At 45.7% G+C, this 24,729-nt stretch overlaps 2 protein-coding genes across 4 annotated transcripts in view; one reads left to right on the top strand and one right to left on the bottom strand.

Annotated features, from left to right (window-relative positions):
- Window positions 1-6,596, bottom strand: part of LOC127568717 (autophagy-related protein 2 homolog B-like) — a 95,145-nt gene extending 88,549 nt beyond the window's left edge. The window contains 1 exon segment of the mRNA XM_052012789.1: window positions 5,856-6,596. Coding sequence (XP_051868749.1) covers window positions 5,856-6,017 — 162 coding nt within the window. The 5' untranslated portion in view covers window positions 6,018-6,596.
- Window positions 6,597-6,643: 47 nt separating this feature from the next.
- On the top strand, window positions 6,644-23,382 carry gskip (gsk3b interacting protein). 3 transcript variants are annotated; one of them, XM_052026369.1, is made up of 4 exons: window positions 6,644-7,136; window positions 9,522-9,617; window positions 10,170-10,468; window positions 19,887-23,382. In XM_052026369.1, exons 3-4 carry the CDS (start codon window positions 10,205-10,207, stop codon window positions 20,043-20,045), a joined length of 423 nt encoding a protein of 140 aa, XP_051882329.1. In that variant the 5' UTR covers window positions 6,644-7,136; window positions 9,522-9,617; window positions 10,170-10,204; the 3' UTR covers window positions 20,046-23,382. The 3 variants fall into 3 exon arrangements, with proteins under 3 accessions (XP_051882329.1, XP_051882319.1, XP_051882336.1); XM_052026359.1 differs by lacking the exon at window positions 9,522-9,617; XM_052026376.1 differs by lacking the exon at window positions 9,522-9,617 and having other exon boundaries at window positions 6,644-7,064.
- Window positions 23,383-24,729: the final 1,347 nt, after the last annotated feature.

Below are 24,729 nucleotides of genomic sequence, written 5' to 3' on the forward strand. Positions count from 1 at the left end.
TATACCCAATGACAGCAGTCTGTGGCAATAAATTCCACAGATTCACTACCCTCTGGCTAAAGAAATTCCTCCTCATCTCTGTTCTAAAATTAGTCCTTTTATTCTGAGGCTGTGCCCTCTGGTCCTAGACTCTCCCACTACTGGAAACATCCTCTCCATGCCCACTCTACCCAGGCCCTTCGATATTCAGTAGGTTTCAATGAGACCCACCGCCCTCCCCAATCCTTCTAAACTCCAGTGAGTACAGGCCCAGAGCCATCAAATGCTCCTCGTATGTTAACCCTTTCATCCCTGGGATCATTCTCATAAACCTCCTCTGGACCCTCTCCAATGCCAGCCCATCCTTCCTTAGATATGGGGCCCAAAACTGCTCACAATACTGCAAATGCGGTCTGACCAACACCTTATAAAGCCTCAGCATTACATCCTTGCTTTTATATTCTAGTCCTCTCAAAATGAATGCTGACATTGCATTTGCCTTCCTTACTACCGACTCAGCCTTCAAGTTAATCTTCAGGGAATCATGCACTAGGAATCCAGAGTCCCTTTGCACCTCCGATTTCCGAATTCTCTCCCCGTTTAGAAGATAGTCTACGCCTTTATTCCTTCTACCAAAGTGCATGACCGTACACTTCCCTACGCTGTATTCCATCTGCCACTTCTTTGCCCATTCTCCCAACCTGTCCAAGTCCTTCTGCAGACTCCCTGCTTCCTCAACACTACCTGCCCCTCCACCTATCTTTGTATCATTCGCAAACTTGGCCACAAATGATCATCCAGATCATTAACATACAACGTGAAAAGCAGTGGACCCGACACCGACCCCTGCGGAACACCACTAGGCACCGGCAGCCAACCAGAAAAGGCCCCCTTTATTCCCACTCTTTGCCTTCTGCCAGTCAGCAAGTCTTCTATCCACGCTAGTACCTTTCCTGTAATACTATGGGCTCCTATCTCGTTTAGCAGCCTCATGTGCGGCACCTTATCAAAGGCCTTCTGAAAATCCAAGTAAACAACATCCACTGACTCTCCTTTGTCTATCCTGCCTGTTACTTCCTCAAAGAATTCCAACAGATTTGTCAGGCAAGATCTCCCCTTAAGGAAACCATGCTGACTTCAGCCAACTTTATCATGAGTTTCCAAGTACCCCAAAACTTCATCCACTATAAATCTTACCAAACACTGAAGTCAGGCTAACTAGCCTATAATTTCCTGTCTGTTGCCTCCCTCCCTTCTTCAAGAGTGGAGTGACATTTGTGATTTCCCAGTCCTCTGGAACCATTCCTGAATCTAGTAATTCTTGAACGATCACTACTAGTGCCTCCACAATCTCTTCAGCTACCTCTTTCAGAACCCTGGGGCGTAGTCCATCCGGTCCAGGTGACTTATCTACCTTCAGACCTTTCAGCTTCCCAAGCACCTTCTCCTTAGTAATAGCAACTGCACTCACTTCTGCCCCAACTGTCTCAAATTTCTGACACATTACTGGTGTCTTCCACAGTGAAGACTGACACAAAATACTTATTCAGTTCATCTGCCATTTCTTTGTTCCCCATTATTACTTCTCCAGCATCATTTTCCAGTGGTCCGATTCCACTCGTGCCTCTCTTTTACTCCTTGTATATCTGAAAAAAACTTTTGGTAACCTCTGTTGTATTATTGGCTAGCTTACCTTCAGATTTTATCTTTTCTCCCCTCTTTGCTTTTTTAGTTGCCCTCAGTTTTTAAAAGCGTCCCAATCCTCTAGCTTCCCACTAATTTTTGCAATACTATAGGTCCTCTCTTTTGTGTTTATGCTGTCCTTGACTTCCCTTGTCAGCCATGGTTGCCTCATCGCCCTTTAGATTGCTTCGTCTTTGGAATGAACTGATCCTGCGTCTTCTGAATTACTCCCAGAAATGACATAGGGTGATGGTGAGACATCAATGACAGTGGACACTATATAATATTCAGTGGCAGTCCACTGTCCCAAATATTACTTAATTATCCCAAATTAAGCAGTAAAAAAAATCATATAGTGACAAATATATTTTCCAATTAAATAAAAAAATTCAAAGTCAAAATATAGCAGGTCTTATTTACTGTAATGCTGGCAACGGAGAGAACTGTGGGTGTTGTAGAGTCATAGAGTTGTACAGCATGGAAATGGGACCTCCAGCCCAACTCACCCAGGCTGACCATGATTCCCATCTGCTCTAGTACCATTTGCCTGCATTAGGCTCATATCCTTCTGCTCCTTTCCTGGTGGTGTTAGAATTTTAAGATAGCATTTAATCAGCTAAGAGCTTAGGCTGCAAGTTAATCAATATTTTCATGATGTTTCAATTTGCTAAGCATTTAGCTGGTGAATTAATTAATACAATTATAATAAGAAACATTAAACAGAATGTATTTACCAGTATTAAATATAGGGTTTGTTAGTAGAGATTTATTATCCTATAAAACACATAATAATTAGAAATTAGCTGTAGAAAGGAATACAAAGAATCCAGGCTTTCAGACTAGAGTCAGTTAACATAGAACAGTACAGCACAGGAACAGGCCCTTCGGCCCACCATGTTGTGCTGAACTAAACTAATCCCATCTGCCCACACAATGTCCATATCCCTCCATTCTCTGCACATTCATATGCCTATCTAACAGCTTCTTAAATGTCTCTATTATATTTGGCTCTACTACCACCCTTGGCAGCACATTCCAGGCACCTCCCACTCTCTGTGTAAAAAAACTTGCCCCACACATCTCCTTTGAAGTTACCCCCTCTCACTTCAGTATTAGTACCCAGCAAATAAAAACTGAAACTGGACAACAGTATTTGAGAATAGTTTCTGCCTTGAGGAAAAAGAAGCTCCTGCCCCAGACTAACCTACACTTCAGTACAGATGCAGGCTTTAATACACAACAGCCAGCTGTCCTCTCCTTGATAGAGCCATAGTTTTAGCCAAATGATTACCTTCAATTTTATAAATTCTTTCCTTCTCTCTCTCTCTCACATACACACAAAACCCCCTCTCCAGCATGTCCCAAGGGACTCGTCTCCAACTTTTAAAAGTATGTTTTTTTTTAGAATGCGGATATCGCTGGCAAGACCACTGCTCATCCTGGCTGTCCTTGCAAAGCTGATGGTGAGCTATCTTCTTGAACCGCTGCAGTCCTTCGAGTGAAGGTACTTCTAAAATATTGTTGGGTGGAAAGTTCCAGGGTCTATACTCAGTGAAAATGGAAGAACTGCGATATCTTTCCAAGTCAGGATGATGTGCAAATTGGAGCAGAACCTGCATGAGATGAATCCCGTGCATCTGCTGCCTTTGTCCTTCCTGGTTGAAAAGGCTGTGGCTTGGGAATTCAGGAAGATACTGGGACAGTCTTCAGCCTCCATCACACACCTTGGCCCCTATACTCTAGCACCTTTCCTCTCCCTGGCAACTCATGAGAGAGAACTTATTTGATTCAAAGAGAAACTTCAGATCACATAATTATACCATCATGAAGAGCACCCATTTCTAAATCTAAAGCACTGCTCAATTCTGTCCCTCCTTTCAGCTTATCTGCAGTTGAAATCCTCTTTCAAAGTTTTCTCACCCCTAGATTTGACAATTACACTTCATGTCTGGCTAGTCTCCCTAATTCTTCCTTCTCTAAACTTGAGGACTACCAAAACTCTACTGCATCCTAATTCCCGTTCAGTCATTACTCCTAGGCTGAGTGACCAGCCTGGTTCACTAACACGTCTTTAAAGTGTTCGTCCTTGACCCTTATTATCTCTCCTAGTCCAATAACTATGATATTACTGTGTTCCTCCAAGTCTGGCCTCTTGATCACATGCAAATTTAATAACTATCACTGAAGACCACGTCTCTGGAATTGCTTCTTAAAACCTTTCAGCCTCTCCTTCCTCCTACTTAAGATACTCTTTAAATCCTGCCTCTTTAACTAAGCTTTGAGTCACCTGTTGTAATATTTCACGTGGTTCAAAATCAGTTCTTACAATCAGAGTTAGACAGCACAGAAACAGGCACTTCGGCCCACTAGGTCTGTGGCCATCAAACACTGATTTACACTAATCCTACACTCATCCCATTTTATTCTTCCCACATTCCCCACCAACTGTGGCCAGATTCTACCACTCAAACATACCATTTTGTGCCTCCATTTTACTACTCCCACAAATGCTGTCTGACCTGCCGAGTTCCTCCAGCAGTTTGTTTTTTTTCACCATGTTCCAGCATCTGCAGTCACAAGAGACTATCTCTCACTTCCAGACTAGGGGCAATATACAGCAGCCAATTAACCTACCAACCCATACATCTTTAAAACAAGGAAGGAAACTGGAGCACCAGGGGGAAACCCACGTAGTCACAGCAAAAACTTGCAAACTCTGACAGACAGCATCAGAAGTCAGGATTGAACTCGGGTCACCGGAGCTGAAGCAGCAAAGCTATTAGCTGTGTCACTGTGCCACCCTGTTACATTCTGTCAGATAATGTTCCTGTGAAACAACTTGGAACATTTTACCACAATAAAAGCATTATAATTTCAAAGAAAAAGCATTTGGAAATAAGAGGGGAAAATTAGAATACCAAAAGTAATTTTGGAAGAATATATCTGAAGGATGCAGGAAATTAATTTAAAAAGTCTCAGTGGGGTAGCCAATAATTAACAAATCACTCAGAGACAATGGTAAGTAGGTGAGTCGGTATGTTCGATCAGCAAAAACTCCCAGATGACAAATGACAATGGGAAACAGAAACCAGGATAAGAATCAGGAAATTCATTCACAGAGAATCTGATGATGAATGCTGATGAGAAAAGGACCAACTTTGCAAGACAAATCCCGTTAAGAACACCAAATGTTAGCCCATCTGTTGTTCAATACATCTTCTACAACAGAATTTTCATCCTTTCACCGTGAACAAATGTTGTCAAGGATTCGGCTTCAGATTAAAACATGGATCAGTGGACAGCATGGGCTCATGAAACAATTAGGCACATAATCTAGACTGACACTTGAGTGAAGCACAGGGGGAGGTCTTGTCAGAGCCACAGTACCAGGAGAGCACCAAGCAGGTGTTGGGGGGGGGGGGTGGCGGGGGGCAGCACTATATGGACCCTACCCTGTAGGCAGGCAGTACTGAAGGAGCGCACACAATTGTAGGGCTGTACTAGGGAAAAGTGCTTTGTCAGACATACTTTTCAACGAGGTGTTAAGGGAAGGACCTGTCTGCTCTATCAGATTAGTGTAAAAACTCACGACGTTCTTTTCAGGAAAGTTCTCCAGGTGCTCTAACCAACATTACCTCTAAAACACTTGATTAATTTCATTACTGTTTGTGAAACTTTGCTGTGCACAAACTGGCTGTTATAAAATCATAGAGCTGTTCAGCAAGGAAACGGGTCTCGCAGCCCACTGTGTCTATGCCGACCATCATGCCTATCTATACGAATCCCAATTACCTGCAATAATTCCATATTCCTCAACGCCCTGCTCATTCAAGTACCTGTCCTGATGCCTCTTAAATCCTGCCTGCACCACCTCCTTTGGCAGCTCACAAATCTTACAACAGTAACTTTTACAAAATTACTTCATCGGTTAAAAAGCAGGTCCCCATATCTTGAAACCTCCAAAGATGTTACAGAATTGCAAATTCTTACCTTGATCAATGCTGCATTTCATTAATACATGCAGCATTTTGTTGTAAGTTGCTTACTCACTATACAAGCAAGTCCTGCCAATGCTCTGCGGCCTGCCACAGCCCCCCCCCCCCCAACTCCAAGTAATTTGCACTGGGCAACATTTACTGCCTCTCTATTGCAGTCATTTGTGTTATTATATACAGAATAACTCAAACCCCTACCGATTTGTCCAGTGGAACCTGTGTGAGAGAGCCCGTTCCTTGATAGAGGTCCACACTCAGCTGCTCCAGGCTCAACTTCTCCTCCAGGAAGTGGTCCAGGTATCGGTGCAGCAGGTACCTGCACGCCCGCTTCTTAATCGACTCAGAGAATGGCCAAGGCATCTTGACTTCAACCCATAAACAACGGTAGGTGCCCTGTCAGAATTACCCTAATCCCAATAAATAAACCCCCCAGCCCTCACAGACTTGCAGTCTCTCCCTCGTTCCTCCTCCACTTTGCCCAAACTGTGCTTTTACTATACATACATTTATCTTCTTGTTTTCAATACCACCAAATCCCCTTGGTTTCACAGCTTGTGCTTTTACACACAAATATATTCTCCCCTGCTTTATTCTGGCTCCCTTAACAGTTATCCTTCAATCCCTGCCGAACACCCACTCACCCCTATTTACACTGTTTACCCTTTTCAGTTTTCTTACTATTCACCTACTTTGTAATTTATCTCTGAACATACCAACTGCCTTTTCCCTCAGTATTTATCCATTTCCCTTTATATTAAGTTTTTCTTCCCGAATCATCACCCTTTTGTCTCCATATAGAGTATAGTTTATCCTTACCCGAGGCTTTTCCCTCAGAATTCACCCACCTTCCCTCCACATCAACCACTCAACATTTACCTCATTCTTCTGCCCACCCGCAATCCCGTCTCCCTCTCCCTCAGTATTTACCCTTCCCTCAATATCCACCCCCTTTTCTTCACCATTCCCCCCCCCCCCGCAGTAATTAACCCGTTTTACGATCCCAGCTACCGATCTGGCACTGTCCAACCCCCCTCAGTCGCTGTCATCACTCGGGGAAGGGCAGCGGGAGCGGCGGGCTGAGCCGGGCCTCGGTCAGCAGGGAGTGCAGGCGACGAGCAGGAGCGGCGGGCTGAGCCGGGCCTCGGTCAGCAGGGAGTGCAGGCGACGAGCGGGAGCGGCGGGCTGAGCCGGGCCTCGGTCAGCGGCCTCTGTTTACAACGCGCTCCCACGGCCCGGGCCTGACTCAGAGGCTGACGTCGCTCCGCGCTGCATTACGTTGACAACACACCGCCATCTTTGACACTGGCGCCGCCTGCGCCGCCTGCCCCGCCCGTCACAAAGATGGCAGCGAGCGCGGTGGTGACGCGGCGGGCGGCGGAAGGACCGTTGACGGTTGAGTTTTGAACTGTGAGTGCGCGCGCGGGCCGCCCGCCCTCCGTCATGGAGACGGTCCGTTAACGGCGCCGGAGGCTTCCTGAGGTAATCGTTGCAGCACCATGGCCTAACATATAAACTGATGGCCCGCTTTAGTAGGAAATTGCCCAGGTCGGGTCACTCCTTCGGGCCGGCCTCTTGGGCTTTCCGCCCCGGGGTGGTGAGATGTGGGGGTGGGGGTGTCCCGGGTCGAGGGGGTCCCGGGTCGGGGTCGGGGTGGGGGTGGGGGGGGTCCCGGGTCGGGGTCGGGGTGGGGGTGGGGGTGGGGGGGGTCCCGGGTCGGGGTGGGGGTGGCGGGGGTCCCGGGTCGGGGTGGTCCCGGGTCGGGGTGGGGGTGGGGGGGGTCCCGGGTCGGGGTGGGGGTGGGGGGGGTCCCGGGTCGGGGGGGATGGGGGTGCGGTCCCGGGTCGGGGGGGGGTGGGGGTGCGGTCCCGGGTCAGGGTGGGGGAGGGGGTGCGGTCCCGGGTCAGGGTGGGGGAGGGGGGGTCCCGGGTCGGGGTGGGGGAGGGGGGGTCCCGGGTCGGGGGGGGGGGTGGGAGGAGGGGTGAGGGGTCCCGGGTCGGGGGGGGTGGGAGGAGGGGTGAGGGATCCCCGGTCGGGGGGGGGTGGGAGGAGGGGTGAGGGATCCCGAGTCGGGGGGGGGGCGGTGATGGTGGTGAGGGATCCCAGGTCGGGGGGGGGGGGGGTCCCGGGTCGGGGTGGGGGAGGGGGTGTGGTCCTGGGGAGGGGGGGGGTGGGAGGAGGGGTGAGGGATCCCGGGTCGGGGGGGGGGGGAGGGATCCCGGGTCGGGGGGGGGGAGGGATCCCGGGTCGGGAGGGGGGTGAGGGGGTGAGGGATCCCGGGTCGGTGGGGGGGGGTGAGGGATCCCGGGTCGGGGGGAGGCGAGGGAGTGAGGGATAGCGGGTCGAGGGAGTGAGGGATAGCGGGTCGAGGGGGTGAGGGATAGCTGGTCGGGGGGGGGGTGAGGGATCGCGGGTCGGGGAGGAGGGGGTGAGGGATCGCGGGTCGGGTGGGGGAGGGGTGAGGGATCGCAGGACGGTGGGGGAGGGGGGGAGGGATCGCGGGGGAGGGGGGGAGGGATCCCGGGTTGGGGACGGGAGGGGGTGAGGGATCCCAAGTCAGGGGTGGGAGGGAGTGAGGGGTCCCGGGTCGGGTGGGGGGTGAGGGATGCCTGGTCGGTGGGGGTGGGTGGTGAGGGATCCTGGGTCGGTGGGGGGGATGTGAGGGATCCCAGGTTGGGAGGGGGTTGAGGGATCCTGGGTCAGTGGGTGGTGTGGGATCCCAGGTCGGGTGCGGGGGTGGTGCGTGGTGGTGAGGGATCCTGGGTCAGCGGGGGGAATGGGTGGTTGGGTGGTGGGTGGTGAGGGATCGCGAGTTGGGTGGAGTGGGTGGTGAAGGATCCCGGGTCGGCGGGGGGGTGGGTGGTGAGGGATCGTTGGGGGGGTGGTGTGGGAAGGAGATCCCGGGGGAGGCTGGGTGGGGTCGCCAACCCGGTGGGGAAGAGAGGGGGGTTGGGTCATTTGGGCAGGGGTAGAAGGGGTTGTTGGAGTGTGGAAAGGGAGGGCTGGGGAAGAGGGGGTGCAGCTCCCTCAGCCTGCACTCCCTGAGGGTGCTGCTAGCAGAAGTAGGCCATTTGGCCCCTCCAACCTGTTCTGCCATTGCGCAGAATGAGGGCTGATCCTTGGCCTTGCCCTTTCTCTTTCCCGATCCTCTAATCCCCGTGACAATTCATTGCACAGTATGGGAGGCTGGAGGGTGTGTGCCCTGGCTGGGGAATCCAGGAGCTGGGGCCACTGTCTCTCTACCAGGACTACACTGTTTGGGACTGAGATGAGGAGAAATGCATCCAGTCAGAGAGTGATGAAGCTGGGCCATTCTCTACCCTGAAGACTGGTTGAGTGAACCTCAAATATTGAGTTAATTCAAAACAACTGGAGGCATGAGATTGCAGCTGCTGGAATCTGGAGCAAAACAAAACTGCTAGAGGAACTTGATGGGTCAAGCAGCATCTGCAAGGGAAATGGACAGTCAAGACTCTTCATCTGGGCCTGAAACTTCGATTGCCCATTTTTCTGCACAAGTGCTGCCTGACCCACTCAGTTCCTCCAGCAATTGTATTTTGCTCATGTAAAACAACTATCTGAATAATGAAGGAATTGAGAAAGATGGTCATAGTGGAAATGGGTCCAGTGTGTGATTCAGCCGTTAAAAATCTATCTATGTAATCCCATTTTTCTGCATTTTGTGACAAATGGCATTAGGTTAAATGGTTGATGGTTCCCTAGTTTCTGTATTTTCCACCACTCCTTTCTTAAATAGTGTTGTTACATTTGCTCCCTTTCAGTCTTCTGGGATTATTCCAGAATGAAGGAAATTTTGGAATATCATTACTGATACATCTGTTAACTCAGCAACCGTTTTTCTTTCAGAACCCTGGAATGCAGGCTGTTGGGTATCTGTAATTTCCTCCTATGGGAAGAGAATCTATGAGAGACACTTGCCACATTCTACATACAAATTCAGAGGTTATTTCAAAACTAGACATGGAAGTTTGGTGTGTTACTGGCACAATCTGGATAGTAGATTTATTTGGCACTGAGATGCCAATGAAGCTGCCAGCCTAGATGCCATTCTCTGACTCCTTAATTTCAGATGCGTTCTACATAACTACTCTTAGCTTATTTCTTAATAATAGTGAAGCATAATTGGGAAAGGGAAGAGCTACTTTGCTAAGCTAGGTTTGATGATGCAAAAATTCAATAGTTTGACATCCTTATTTGAATCCACCAATTGAATTAATTCTGGAAATAAGCAGTGTTTTGCTCCTTTTGGGCTATCAAATCCGTCTGAAAATCTGGAAATTGGTTTCCTCCCCATATTTTCCTTTGATGCATCAACAGATCTGCATTAATAGTGAAACAGGTTTACAAAATGATCCACAGTTTATTATGGGGGGGGGGGGGGTGTGGGGAGCTGTCTCCTGGAAATAATGGATTGCTTTCCTTGTCGGGAAGCAATATTAGTTAGTAAGTTTATCTTTGAAATGATTGTGCATCGCACTTGTATTTGATTTACAGTCTCATCACGAGGATCAAAGTATTACAACCAGGAAATGGACTGTGATCCCCGAGTGTTCAACGGGTCAATGTTTAATAATTTCAGCAAGTTTGAAGATTGGGAAGAGAGAGACTTGGAGGGGGCAGACGTGAAGGATATGAGAGTGGAAGCTGAGGCAGTGGTCAATGATGTCAACTTTGCTGTTAACCACATGGCTGTCTCAAAAATGCTCCCAATAAGAGAAGATGTTGCCTTCATTAATGTAGAAACAAAAGAAAGAAACCGATACTGCCTTGAGCTAACTGAAGCAGGACTCCGGGTGAGAGCAGCTACTGACTAATTCCAGGTCATGATAAACGGTCTGCACCTGAGCAAAGATTCTTTGCTGTTATTTAAACTACTTTCCCCCCCACCCCCCCCCTTGCGCTTTTAACAATGACTTACTTTATTTTGACTTGTTGAAAAAGTATATAAGGGATTGCTCAATTACTGTTGAGATTGGCATGGGTTAATTCTATCTGTATTTTTGTGAAATGATCTAGGTCTTCCTCCACAATCTCTCAATGTGCTGTGGAAAGTCATCAACGTCTCCTGACTCGTTACTCCCTAGTTTGCCTGAAGAGCAAAACCCTGCTGCTATTACCCTAAATCAGACCAGGTCCCATTCACTCTTCACCTACTGTGCATGCCGAACTGCATTGGCTTCTAGTCTGGCAATGCTATGATATTTAGATGTTCATCCTTATTTTCCATTCCCTCTGACTTTCCCCTCCCTGATGCAGGCTCTCTCTGGCAATATAACCCCCTGAGGTCAATGCACTCTTCCACTTCTGCCCTATGCACATTACTTATTATTTTATTGAGTCCATCATTGGCAGCCATACCAATTATTAAGTTGCCAAGAAACTAACCAAAAAGTTCTTTTAGCACACTTCCTAAAATCTATCTCAGTTGAGGTTTTGGTCATTTGCCTGAACGACTCCTTGGGTGGCTGACTTAAGATATTGAAGGTGCTTTATAGATGCTCCCTTTGGCCCAGGACAATTCAGGAAATTACATCACAGTAAATATCAACTATTTTCTGGCCAGAAACCTCCAGAGAAGAGTTGTTGAGTTTATATACTATATTGGTGTTCAAGTTAGATCCTTCAAAGACAATAAAAGTAGGGAGTTAAGATGACGGAATCAAGACAGGGGTCAGTTTAGGGGAATAAAGTGGGAGTGAGAGTAAAGGGATATTTATTTATGTTTTGCAGTTTAAAGGTGGATATTTACTTATTTTTTTTGCAGGTTAAGGGAAGGACAAGATTTATTGCCCTTGATCAACAGAGCTTGGTAGGCTAGGTCGGAGGGCATTAAGAGTCAACCGGATTGCTTAAAAGGCAGAGCGAGTGAGGATGGCAGAGTTCTTCCCCTGAAGGATATTAGTAAACTATGTGAGGTTTTTAATACAAACTGGTAGTTTTGTGGTGGTCATTGCTGATGACTAGATTTTTTTTCTTAATCATCGTCCTTAATCCCAGATTATTAACAATTTAAATTCCATGATTGTTATTGGTGGGATTTGAACTCTTGTCTCTGGATTGTTAGCCATGCCTGCATTACTAGTCCCGTGACAACCACTGCACAGGCATAGTTTTGGTTTGGGGTTTGAATGGATTAATAGGACTGCTTTTTTTTTAAAGTACCACCTGGAATCCAGGTGGCAAATTGTGGCCATTTTCTGGGCACGTTACTTTAAAAGTGATCTTTCAAGATCTTGGAGAACATGCTGAGAAGCTTCGTTGGAACTGTATTGAAGATTCAGAAACTTAGCTTTGTGGGGAGACTGGAGAAGCTTGGAATGTTCTAGCTAGTCAATTGAGAGATGGGGAAATATGGCAAAACTGTGGCAGAAGAGTTGGGAAAATGATACAGATTTATAGTGATTATCAAAAAAACTAGAAGCAACATGAAAAAAATTGCTGCTACTTATGATCTGGAATGAGTCATTCAGTTATTCAGCATGAAAACAGGCATTTCGGCCTACCTTATTCATGCTGACCAAGATGCCTATCTCAACATTTACCTGTGTTAGGCCCATATCCCTCTAAATTTTTCCTATCCATGTACCTGTCCAAATGTAATTGTACCTGTGGCGTGTATTGTAATTGTACCTCACTTCCTCTGGCAGCTCATTTCATGTACCCACCAACCTCTGTTGGGAAAATTTTGCCCCTCAGATCCGCTTTAAACCTTTCCCCTCACCTTAACCTTGCCTTCTAATTTTAGACTCCTACCCTGGAAAAAAGACTATCTATGCCTCCATAATTTTATAAACCTCAGCCTTCTTCACTCCATTCCTACCTATCCAATCTTGTAACTTGAGCCCTCCAGTTCAGGCAAGATCCTTGTGAATCTTTTCTGCACCGTCCCTTACTTAGTCACATCCTTCTTATAGCATGGCGATCAGAAATGCGCACAATACTCTCAAGTGGTCTAACTAACATTCTGTACAACTGTAACATCACCAAAAAGGCAGTAAAATCAGATTTAATAGCAAAGAATTGAATAAGTACTTAGATGGGGAAAATCTTGCTGGTCTTAGGGAAAGATTATTTATTGTACTTCAGTATATATGAAAAAGTATTAGATCTAGTTCAAGAGTCAAAGTTATGTTGCAGCTTTATAAAAATCTGGTTAGGCTGCATCTAGAGTATTTGCATTCAATTCTGGTCACCCCTTGACAGGAAGGATGTGGGGGCTTTGGAGAGGATGCAGAAGAAGTTTACCTGGATGCTGCCTGGATTAGAAGGCAGGTGCTATAAGGAGAGGTTGGACAAACAAGTGTTGTTTTCTCTGGAGCAGTGGAGGCTAAGGGGAGACCTGATAGAGGTTTATAAGATTGAGTGGCATAGATAGAGCAGACAGTCGGTATCTTTTCCCCTGGATCAAAATGTCTAGTACTAGAGGACATGCATTTAAGGTGAGGGGGAAAGTTCAAAGGTGATGTGCAGGGCAAGTTTTTTTTATGGAGAGTGCCTGGAATGTGCTGCCAGGGGCAGTAGTGGAGGCAGATACGATAGTGGTACTTAAGAGGCTCTTAGGTAGGGGCATGAATATGGAGTGATATGAACCATGAGCAGGCAGAAGGGATTAGTGTAATTAGACATCGTTAGCTTAATTGGTTCAGCACAACATCATGGGCAGAAGGGCCTGTTCCTGTGCTATACTGTTCTATGATCTCCAAGTTGAAGGAGTCTGTTTAATAATCTTAGTAAGTTTGTCAATTGGGAGAAGAGGAGGAGGGGTGGCGATACTGGTCAGGGACACTGTTACGGCTGTGGAAAGGATGGATGTTGTAGAAGGATCATCTCTAGAGTCTGTATGGGTGGAAGTAAGGAACAAGAAAGGAGCAGTTACTCTACTAGGAGTATTCTATGGGCCCCCCAGTACCGGTAGAGATATAGAGGAGCAGATTGGCAGGCAGTGTTTGGAGAGAAGCAAAAATAACAGGGTTGTTATAATGGAAGACTTCAACTTCCCAAATATAGACTGGAACCTGCTTAGTGCCAAAGGTTTAGATGGGACGGAATTTGTTAAATGTGTCCAGGAGGGATTCCTGATGCAGTATGTTGACAGGCCGACTAGAGGGAATGCCATGCTAGATCTAGTTTTAGGAAATGAACCGGGACAGGTAAAGGATCTATTGATGGGTGAGCATTTGGGGGACAGTGACCATTGCTCCATAACCTTTAAAATTGTCATGGACAGGGACAGGTGCAGAGAGGACAAGAGGATATTTAATTGGGGAAGGGCAAACTATGAGGCTATAAGGAGGGAACTTGGGAGTGTAAAGTGGGATGTCCTTTTTGAAGGGAAATGTACCATGGAGATGTGGTCGATGTTCAGGGACCTTACGCAGGATGTTAGAGATAAATATGTCCCGATGAGGCAGAGAAGGAATGGCAGGGTGAAGGAGCCGTGGGTGACGAGAGAGGTTGAACGACTAGTTAGGGAGAAGAAGGTAGCATACATAAGGTATAAGCAGCAAAGTTCAGACAGGGCCCGTGAAGAATATAGAGTAGCGAGGAAGGAACTTAAGAAAGGGCTGAGGAGAGCTAGAAGGGGACATGAAAAGGCATTGGCTAGTAAGGTTAAGGAAAATCCCAAGGCCTTTTTCACCTACGTGAAGGGTAGGAGGATGGCTAGGGTAAAGGTAGGTCCGATTAAAGACAAAGGTGGGAGAATGTGCCTGGAGGCGGCAGAAGTGGGAGGAGTTCTCAATGAATACTTCTCTTCGGTATTCACCAAGGAGAGGGGTCTTGATGATGTGGAAAGGAGTGCTGGTAAGGGTAATGTTCTCGAGGTTGTAGATATCAAGAGAGAGGATGTGTTGAAGTTGTTAAATAATATCAAGACGGATAAATCTCCGGGTCCTGACGGGATTTTCCCCAGGCTGCTTTGAGAGGCGAGGGAGGAGATCGCTGAACCACTGGTAAGGATCTGTGAGTCCTCGTTGTCCACGGGGATGGTGCCGGAGGATTGGAGGGTGGCGAATGTTGTCCCCTTGTTCAAAAAAGGTAGTAGGGATAGTCCAGGGAATTACAGACCGGTGAGCCTTACGTCTGTGGTGGGTAAGCTGTTAGAAAGGATTCTAAGGGATAGGATCTATGAACACCTGGAGAATAATGGACTGATTAGGGACAGCCAGCATGGCTTTGTGAAGGGAAGATCTTGCCTCACAAGCCTGATAGAGTTCTTTGAGGAGGTGAAGAGGAAGATTGATGAGTGTAGTGCGGTGGATGTGGTCTATATGGATTTTAGTAAGGCATTTGATAAGGTTCCTCATGGTAGGCTTCTTCAGAAGGTCAGAGGCCAAGGGATCCAGGGAAGCTTGGCTGTGTGGATTAGGAATTGGCTTGCCTGTAGAAAGCAGAGGGTTGTGGTGGAAGGAGTGCCCTCGGATTGGAGGGCAGTGACTAGTGGTGTCCTGCAAGGATCAGTTCTGGGACCTCTACTTTTTGTGATATTTATAGATGACTTAGGTGAGGGGGTGGAAGGCTGGGTTAGTAAGTTTGCGGACGACACTAAGATCGGCGGTGTTGTGGATAGTGTGGAGGGCTGTCGGAACTTACAGAGGGATATTGATAGGATGCAGAGCTGGGCTGACAAGTGGCAGATGGAGTTCAATCTGGAGAAGTATGAGGTGGTACACTTTGGAAGGACAAACTCCAGGGCAGAGTACAGGGTAAATGGCAAGGTACTTGGCAGTGTAGAGGAGCAGAGGGATCTGGGGGTTCATATTCACAGATCACTGAAAGTTGCCTCACAGGTGGATAGAGCAGTTAAGAAGGCCTATGGGATGTTAGCTTTCATAAGCCGTGGGATTGAGTTTAAGAGCCGCGAAGTGATGATGCAGCTTTACAAAACTCTAGTTAGACCACACTTAGAGTACTGTGTTCAGTTTTGGTCGCCGCATTATAGGAAGGATGTGGAGGCATTGGAGAGGGTGCAGAGGAGATTTACCAGGATGCTGCCTGGATTAGAGCGTATGGAATATGAGGAGAGGCTTAAGGTGCTGGGGCTTTATTCACTGGAAAGGAGGCGGATGAGAGGAGACATGATAGAGGTATACAAAATATTGAGAGGAATAGATAGAGTAGACAGCCAGCGCCTCCTTCCCAGGGCACCAATGCTCAAGACGAGAGGGCATGGCTTTAAGGTTATGGGTGGGAGGTTCAGGGGAGATGTCAGGGGGAGGTTTTTCACCCAAAGAGTGGTTGGTGCATGGAATGCACTACCTGGGGTGGTGGTGGAGGCAGATACATTGGACAGGTTCAAGAGTTTGTTGGATAGGCACATGGAGGAATGTGAGATAGGGGGGATATGCGGGAGGAAAGGGTTAGATAGTGTGAGGGTGGTTTGATGGACAGCACAACATGGTGGGCCGAAGGGCCTGTTTTGTGCTGTATGGTTCTATGGTAAAGTGAAGAATGTGAGAATGAAGGTCGTGGCAGTAGGACTAACTAAGCTGCAGCTTTCAAAGGATCAGCACAAAGTTGTTGGACTTCTATTCTTAAAGATCCCGAGGGGCTACCTGTCCTTGCACTTGTTTGTCCTTGTTGTTTTGGCTTCTTAGAGTGAACATGTGATGTTGGATCATCTCATTCCCAGCTCTCTCCCCATAAAATTAGACATCAGAGGTAGAAAATGTTACTAGTGCTTGGGTTTCAGTGATGAAGGCAATAGCTAGAGTAACTGAACTATGGTGGTTCTATTTCTCTGCTGCAGCAACTTATTTATTTATGAAGAGAAAAATGTCAGAGCACTTTGCAAACAACAGTAAAAGTATATGATTGGTAAGCAAAATGTAGCTCTCTAGACATTTAAAAGAAAGGTGAGTGACTTTAGCTCCTTGTGATAAAGATATGATTATGTTGATGTTTCCCATGGTGAACATGACAGTGCACTCTTGCTCAAAATGTTGGCCAGTGGGTAAAGTACGAAAGCATTCTTTCAGTGAAGGTCGCCTCTCCTGAAAAAGGCAAGGAAACTACTCACTGCAATTGAATTATTTGGTTTTGCTCCAGTTGGTTAATTTGAATTTGTATAATTCTGCAATCTTGAACAGCTAAACAAAGCAGGCTGGGCATTCTAATCTAAAGCCACAGAAAACATGTATTTAAATTCATAGCAAACAAATATGCTTTCTCCTTGTTATCTGTGCCTAATGAATAATAGGCCTTGATTGAAACCCAGAGCACTTACAGCACAGAAGCAGGCAGTTCGGCCCATCTAGTCTATGCCAACCTGATCTTCTGCCAAGTCCCATCTACCTGCATCCGGACCATATCCCTCCAACCCCCTCCCATCCATGTACCTATCCAAACTTATCTTAAATGTTGCAATTGAAACCGTATCTACTACTTTTGTTGGCAGCTCGTTCCACACTCGCACCACTCTCTGAGTGAAGAATTTCCCCTCAGATTACCCTTATATATTTTACCCTAAACCTATAGTTCTAGATTCACCCAACCTTAGGGGAAAAAGGCTGCATCCATTCACGCTATCTATGCCCCTCAATTTTGTACACCTCGATAAGATCTCCCCTCATTCTCCTGCACTCCAGGGAATAAAGTCCTAACCTATTCAACCTTCCCCCCGTAACTCAGGTCCTTGAGTTCTGGCAAAATCCTTGAAAATTTTCTCTGAACTCTTTCAAGCTTATTGATATCATTACTGTAGGTAGGTGACCAGAACTGCACACAATACTCCAAATTCAGCCTCACCAATGTCTTGTACAACTTCAACATAACATCACAACTCCTGTATTGAATGTCCTGATTTATAAAGTATTTATATGAGTGCCAAAAGCTCTCTTTTACAACCCATCTACCTGTGATGCCATGTTCAAGGAACTATGGACCTGTATCCCCAGGTCCCTCTGTTGTACCACACAACTCCGAGCCCTACCAGTCACTGAGTAGGTCTTAGCCTGGTTTGTCCTCCCAAAGTGCATCACCTCACACTTGTCTGCATTAAATTCCATCAGCCATTTTTCAACCCATTTTCCTAGCTGGTCAAGGTCAGGCTGCAAGCTTTGATAGCCTTCCTCACTGTCCACTACACTCCCGATCTTGGTGTCATCCACAAATACGCTGATCCAGTTTACCACATTATCATCTAAACCATTAATATAGATGATCAACAACAACGGACCCAGCACCGATCCCTGCGGCACACCACTAGTCACAGGCCTCCAGTCAGAGAGACAACCATCTACTACCACTCACTGTCTTCACCCGGTAAGCCAATGTTGAATCCATTTGGCAAATTCCTCCTTAATCTTCTGGATCAGCCTCTCATGCGGGACTTTGTCAAAGGCCTTGCTGAAGTCCATGTAGACAACGTCCACTGCTTTTCCCTGATCAACCTTCTTGTTAACCTCCTTGAAAAACTCTATAAGGTTGGTTGGACATGACCTACCATGCACAAAGCTATATTGACTACCCGTAATCAGGCCCTTTCTATCCAAATACTTGTATATCCTGTCCCTTAGAATACCTTTCAATAATTTACCCACAACTGGCGTTGGACTCACAGGTCTATAATTTCCCTGCTTATTCTTAGAACCTTTCTTGAATAGGCCATCTGAGCCTTTGAGTCTATTCTGCCCTGCATGAGGAACACAGCTGATCTTAACTCCATTTTTCTTTCACCGTCCCTATATTCCTCAATTCCCTTTACTATCCTGAAATCTGTTGATCTGTGTTTTTGAATGCATTCAATGACTGAGCTTTCATATCCTTCTGGGATCAAGAATTACACAGATTTACCATCCTCAGAAACTTCACCTCAGTCCTAAATGGCCTGCCTTTATTCTGAGACTGTAGGGAATGTAGGCCTGGCCTACTCTCTATCTTTCATCATAGAATAAATCTGCCATCCCAGGAACCAGTATGATGAAATTTTGTTGTACTGGCCTCAGTGGCAAGTATCTCCCATTTTGTAAAGAAACCAAAACACTACACGGCCTTCTATGTGTAATCCCACCAAGGCCCATTATAATTAGAATAAGAGATCCTTACTCTTGACTCAAATTCTTCTGTAATAAAGGCCAACGTATCATTTGCCTCTATAATTGCTCACTTGTGTGCAATTGCTTTCTCTATAATTGCTTTCAGTGACTTGTGTACAAGGACTCTGAAGTTCCTTTGAATATCAGCATTTCCTACTCTCACCATTTTTTAAAACAAATTCTGTTTTCCCTCTTGAATCAGTTATACAGTAAAGAAATTGGCCCTCGGGCACCCCTGAGCATGCTGGCCTTAGATACCTACCTGAGCTAATCCCATTTCCCAGCATTTGCCTGTGGCCTTCTACTGCCATGACGTTTCAAGTGCTTCATTCAAATACATCTTAAATGTTAGAGTACCTGTCTCCACCACCTACCTCAGACAGTGCTTTTCAGATTTCTGCCACCCTCTGGGTGGGAGGATTAAAAATCCTCCTCAAATCCCTTCCATATCTCTTTTACGCTAAACCAATGCCCTCTAGTTTTAGATAACTCTTGCTATGGGGAAAAGTTTCCTATTACTTACCTTATCTATGCCCCTCATAATTTGGTATACTTCAATTAGGTCATCGCTCAGCATTCTGTATTCCAATGTCTCTCATAGCTGAAACACTCCATCCCAGGCAACATCCTGGTGAATCTCTTCTGTGTCCCCTCCAGTGCAAATACATTCTTCCTATAACATGGTGACCAGAACTGCACTCAGTGCTCCAGCTGTGTCCTGAATAATGTTTTATATTATTCTACCATATACTTCCTGCACTTGTATTCTATGCCCTGGTTACTGAGGGCAAGCATTTGTATGCCACCTTAACCATCTGTGCTGCTGCCTTCAAGGGATCGTTGGAGATGTACACCAAGATCCTTCTGTTCCCCAGTTCTTCCCAAAATCCTACCATTCATTATGGATATCCAAGCCTGTTTTTTTTTGTGCTGGAGAGAGTGTAGAGGAGATTTATCAGGAAAATGCCTGGATTGGAGGACTTTAGTTATGGGGAGAGATTGTAATCTATGGTGTTGCTTAGGGTTATGTTGTCTTTTCCTAGGAGTTTTGGTGTTTGGAGCTATTGTCTTCAGTTGAAGGATGTATGTAACATTTCGAATATCCTTTAGTACTGCTGGGTAGATGGTGATTTTACTTTGGGACTGACTTGGTACTGACCTGCATTTTGTTTTCCAGGTGGTAGCTCATGGCTTTGACCAGGTGGATGAGTCATTGTCGATGCAGTATCATGAGACAATATACTCCCTCTTGGAGTCACTCAGCCCTGCGTATCGTGAAGCCTTTGGGAATGCACTTCTCCAGAGACTAGAAGCATTAAAAAATGTCCAGGAGTAAGCAGCCCAGTCTACAGCTCCTTCTGACAACCTGTTTCTCGGTGTGCTTTCTTTAAGTACACAAACTTTATGATAAAAGTTTAAAGCAGAGGTTTTCAACCTGTGGTCCGTGGACCCCTGGGGGTCTGCGGCAGGCTGCCAGGGGTCCACAAGCAAGCCAGGAAAAAAAATGGAAAAATGACCTGTTACAAAGATGTAGCTTACTTGCTTGCTCCAGTTTTCCACTATTCAGAAAATCAGCCATATCTATTCTATCTGTTATAGGCGACAATCTTAGAGACTTAGACGATGTTGCCTTCTGGTAAGCTGCCGCTTAATATTTGATTTGTGTAGTCAGAGTAGTCAGTAGTGTTCACCACTCACTACTATTCTGTTGTGCACTGTAGTGTTAGCGAGACTGAGTGACATTGTTGGTGTGCCTTAATAATATTGCTTACTTACCGTGCATTTACGCCACAGTGACATCACTGTTAAACAAAAAGTGCGCAAGCGTGTAAATTTTAGGTTAGTTTTGATAATTTTATGTATCAGTAATAGTAATTAAACTGTCCAGCGTGTATTGCTGAGTATGGAGAAATTTCTGAAGAGAAAAGCTGACCAGAAACCAGAAGATTCTGATGACGAAGGGGATAAGGGTGACCGAAAGAGAAAACAACGCAAGTACGATCCAGAATACATTTCGTATGCGGACCAACCTCTCTGTGTTGTGTGTTTGCAAACACTGTCCAAAGATGCAATGAAACCAGCGAAATTGAAGCGCCATTTAACAACAGTGCATCCAGATATTGCCAGTAAGCCGAAGGAATATTTTGAGTGGCAAAAGGAGCTGTACCTCAAGCAGAAAGGCAAAATGACAGCCTGCGCCACTGTAAGTGAGAAGGCTCTTCACGCATCATATTCGGTAGCATTACGAATAGCACGTTCCAGAAAGCCTCACACAATTGGAGAAGAGCTTATACTGCCTGCAGCAGTAGATATGTGCGAAGTTGTACTGGGAAAAGAATCCAATCAAAAACTGAAAGCCATTCCACTGATAACACAGTGAGCAGAATAATTGGCGATATGGCGGAAGATATACAGAGCCAGCTGATAGCACGTCTTCAAACAAGTCAGATTTGCGATTCAGCTCGATGAAAGTACTGATGTTTCCAGTGCTGCGCAGTTGTTGGTTTATGTTCGATATTGCTGGGAAGGAGAGGCTTTGGAAGACTTTGTTTTGCAAGGCACTCCCAGGACGTACAACCGGTGAAGAACTTTTCCGTGTGCTTGACACTTTTTTTTGTACAATCGGCATTGGTGTGGACACAGTGTATTGGAGTATGCACGGATGGTGCTGCTGCAATGACAGGTCAGAAGTCGGGTCTAGTCGCACAAGTGAAAGAAGTAGCTCCACATGTAGCAGCAACCCACTGCATGGTTCACCGTGAGGCTTTGGCTGCAAAAGATATGGATGAAAATCTTGCAGATGTGTTTTCCACATGCATTAAAATCGTTAACTTTATCAAAGCCAGGCTGTTCAATCATCATTTGTTTGAAAACATATGCCGTGAAATGGAAGCCGAGCAAAAGCATTTGTTGCTACATACAGAAGTCAGATGGCCGTCACAAGGCCGTGTTGTGCAGCGTGTATATGAATTGTGAGATGAACTGCTCATTTTTCTAAATGAGCATAACGGATTATTGTCACAGTTCTTGACAGATGAGACATGGGTTGCCAGATTAGCTTATCTTGCAGATATTTTCAACATTTTGAATAGCTTAAATCTCATTGCAAGGACCTGGCTCAAATGTTCTGAAAATGCATGACGAAATCAATGCCTTCCAGAAAAAACTCCGTATCTGGAAGGGAAGATGCGAACAAGGTGTCTATGATATGTTTCCGTTACTGGCTGACTTTATGACAGTGAACAAGACTAAGACAGAGGCCATTGCAGCACCGTTTTGAACCATATTCAACAGCTGTCACATTATTTCCATGAGTATTTCGGCGACGATGACACGAGCATGTTTGATTGGATTCGAAATCCGTTTGAATGCATGCTTACTGATTTAACTGGACGTGAACAAGAAGAATTGGCTGAACTGTCATCTGACAGGACTTTGCGCTTGCAGTTCAACCGAATGTCACTGTTGTCATTCTGGATAGCATGTTCCCAGGAGTATCCACTGCTGTCCGGCAAAGCCGTCAATGTTCTGTTACCATTTGCAACCACTTACTTGTGCAAAATAGCATTTTCTGCAGTCACTGCCATGAAAACCAAATACAGATCAGACTGAATATTGAGGATGACATACCGGTATGTTTGTTGCACATACCACCACGTTTGGACAAACTCTGCAGTGCAAAACAGGCACAACCATCACATTGAACTGAACACTGAAAGACACCACTGGTAATTATCGGTGATTGAAATAGTCACTATTTCAACAGGGCCTGTGTGCAGTAATTTAAGTGTTGTATGCATGAATTATCGATTGTTTGATTTTGTGGGCTTTGGGGGTCCGCCATCTAACAAAGACGTGTTCTGGGGGGCCACAGCATGAAAAAAGTTGAAAGCCACTGGTTTAAAGGACCAAAGGCTGCGTGCACCCTACAGACAGTTAACGAACGGTTTCTTCTCTTTGCCATGTTCATGCAGTGTTACAATCAGTTTCTTCCAGTATTCCCCCTGAATGTTTTTGTCTCTACAGAGAGAGAGGAGGGTCTTTGTAAGTGCTCTTGTTGAGATAAAGCTGGAAATGGAACAGATCCTTTAGGAATAGGTCGCTCTTTGTGATTGCTGTGGCTTTATGCAAGCAACGATAAAAGAAAAGGGAGCAGTGGGGAGTCTCAAAGTTTCAAGGTGGAACAGAAGCCAGTGACCAGTATTCAGTTACAGCATCAAGCATTTGGTAGCCCTTCTCGTCTCCCAGGTTTGTTGTTAATAAAATTTGGTTTCAATTGTCATATTGTTTTTTGAGTTTTTAAAAAATTTTTTTATTTACAGCGTGGTAACAGGTCCTTTCGGCCCAACAAGTCTGCGCCACCCATTTTAAACCCCAAATTAACCTACCCGTACATCTTTAGATTGTGAGAGGAAACCGGAGCACCCGGAGGAAACCCATGCAGACACGGGAGAATGTACAAACTCCTTACAGACAGCGACGGGAATCGAACCCCGATCGCTGGCGCTGTAATAGCGTCGTGCTAACTGCGACGCTACCGTAAACTTGCTTTAATTTCTTTGCTTGAAGTAAATCCTGTGATGTATATAGCAGATTCCAAGTTGAGGGGAAAATCCAAACTCTTAAATTGTTTAACGTGCTTAAAATGAAGTAAATAAAATACTTTGACCACAGCCTTGCTGTTCTCTGTGCTGAACCTACATTAACCAATAATCAAAAGCTTTTTTTAGATAAATGTTCTTAGGTCTCATCAGTCTAATCCATTCTCCACCAAACAAGGAAGATAATCGACCCTAGGTCTTTGCAGAGTGTCAACTGAAAACAATCAAGTTCCCTTTACTCTGTGGCTGCCTTCACTTTGCAAATTACCACTGATGTGGGGAATTGAAGAAGACTGACTTCTCTGCACTCGGGGGGGGGGGGGGGGGGGGGGGGGGGGGTGGGCACGCTAAGACAGCCTTCTCTTAGAAACTAACTTGACCAAGAGTACAGGCAGTAGTACCTAATGGAAGTACGAGCAGCAAACAGTAACCTATCAGAGGACATGCAATCAACAGCAATGGATACCAGGTTGAATCTCAATAGAAACATGAAAATGTATTGAGTAGGAAATGCTAGTGAGACCACAGTTGATTTCAGATGCCTTAGCAAAGCTTCCTTGGCCATTATTTAAAGAACAACAGGAAGATTTCTATGATTTAGGAGTGGGAATAGGCTATCAACTTCACCGATCCAATTCATCCTTGTACAGCAAGTCTACCGTCCCAGGAAAGTCGTGAATCTTTTTTGCACACCTTTGATAGCAAGTATGATAATCCCTTGTTATTTGTGAGGGATATGTTTGAGTGATGCTTGAGTGGCCTAAATAAACCTACCATTTTACCCAGATGGTACATTTTACCAAAGGTACCTGATAAGTATTGAGATAGGTGCCTGAATAAGCTATCAAACATATGAATGCTATTATAACATTAAAAAAACATTGATGATTAAAATACTGTGGGTGTGCGGGTTGGGAAACAACTAAACAGAAGACTGGAGGTTGGCTAGCCTTGTCCACAGAGTGGTTTGATTAGTCGGTTGCAGGTGGAACACAGATGCCCCATAAAATGGTTACCTAGTCTGCTGGTCTCTCCAATGTAGAGGCCACATTGTGAGCATTGAATGTCATAGACCAGGCTGGAAGAGGTGCAGGTGAACCTCTGCCTCACTTGGAGGGCTGCTTACTGTGGTGATTGTAAGTTGTGAGGAGGAGTTGAAGGGTTTCAAGAGGATAAAGAAAAGCTGAGTGGGAGAGTCAGATTGTGGAGAATTGTGAGGTCTTGAATTTTGGTGCACAAGAAAAAAAAGTATTTTCATATGATTAGGGACTGGGTCATATAAATGTTCATATGGACCTGGATATCCTTACAGGCCACAATAGACAGGTGCAACAACCATTTAGGAAGGCAAAGAGCTTGTAGGTTTCTATTGTGAGATGATTTGAGCACAGGAGTACTGATGCCTTACTGCAATTATGT

This window comes from Pristis pectinata, chromosome 1 (genome assembly GCF_009764475.1).
Source record: "Pristis pectinata isolate sPriPec2 chromosome 1, sPriPec2.1.pri, whole genome shotgun sequence".
Lineage (NCBI taxonomy): Eukaryota > Metazoa > Chordata > Chondrichthyes > Rhinopristiformes > Pristidae > Pristis > Pristis pectinata.

What these genes read in the sequence shown, in the direction of transcription:
- gskip (XM_052026369.1), top strand. Translation starts at nt 10,205, where the DNA reads ATGGACTGTGATCCCCGAGTGTTCAACGGGTCAATGTTTAATAATTTC. An exon ending in TAACTGAAGCAGGACTCCGG is followed by an intron (nt 10,469 to 19,886) that starts GTGAGAGCAGCT and finishes TTTGTTTTCCAG; the next exon opens with GTGGTAGCTCATGGCTTTGA.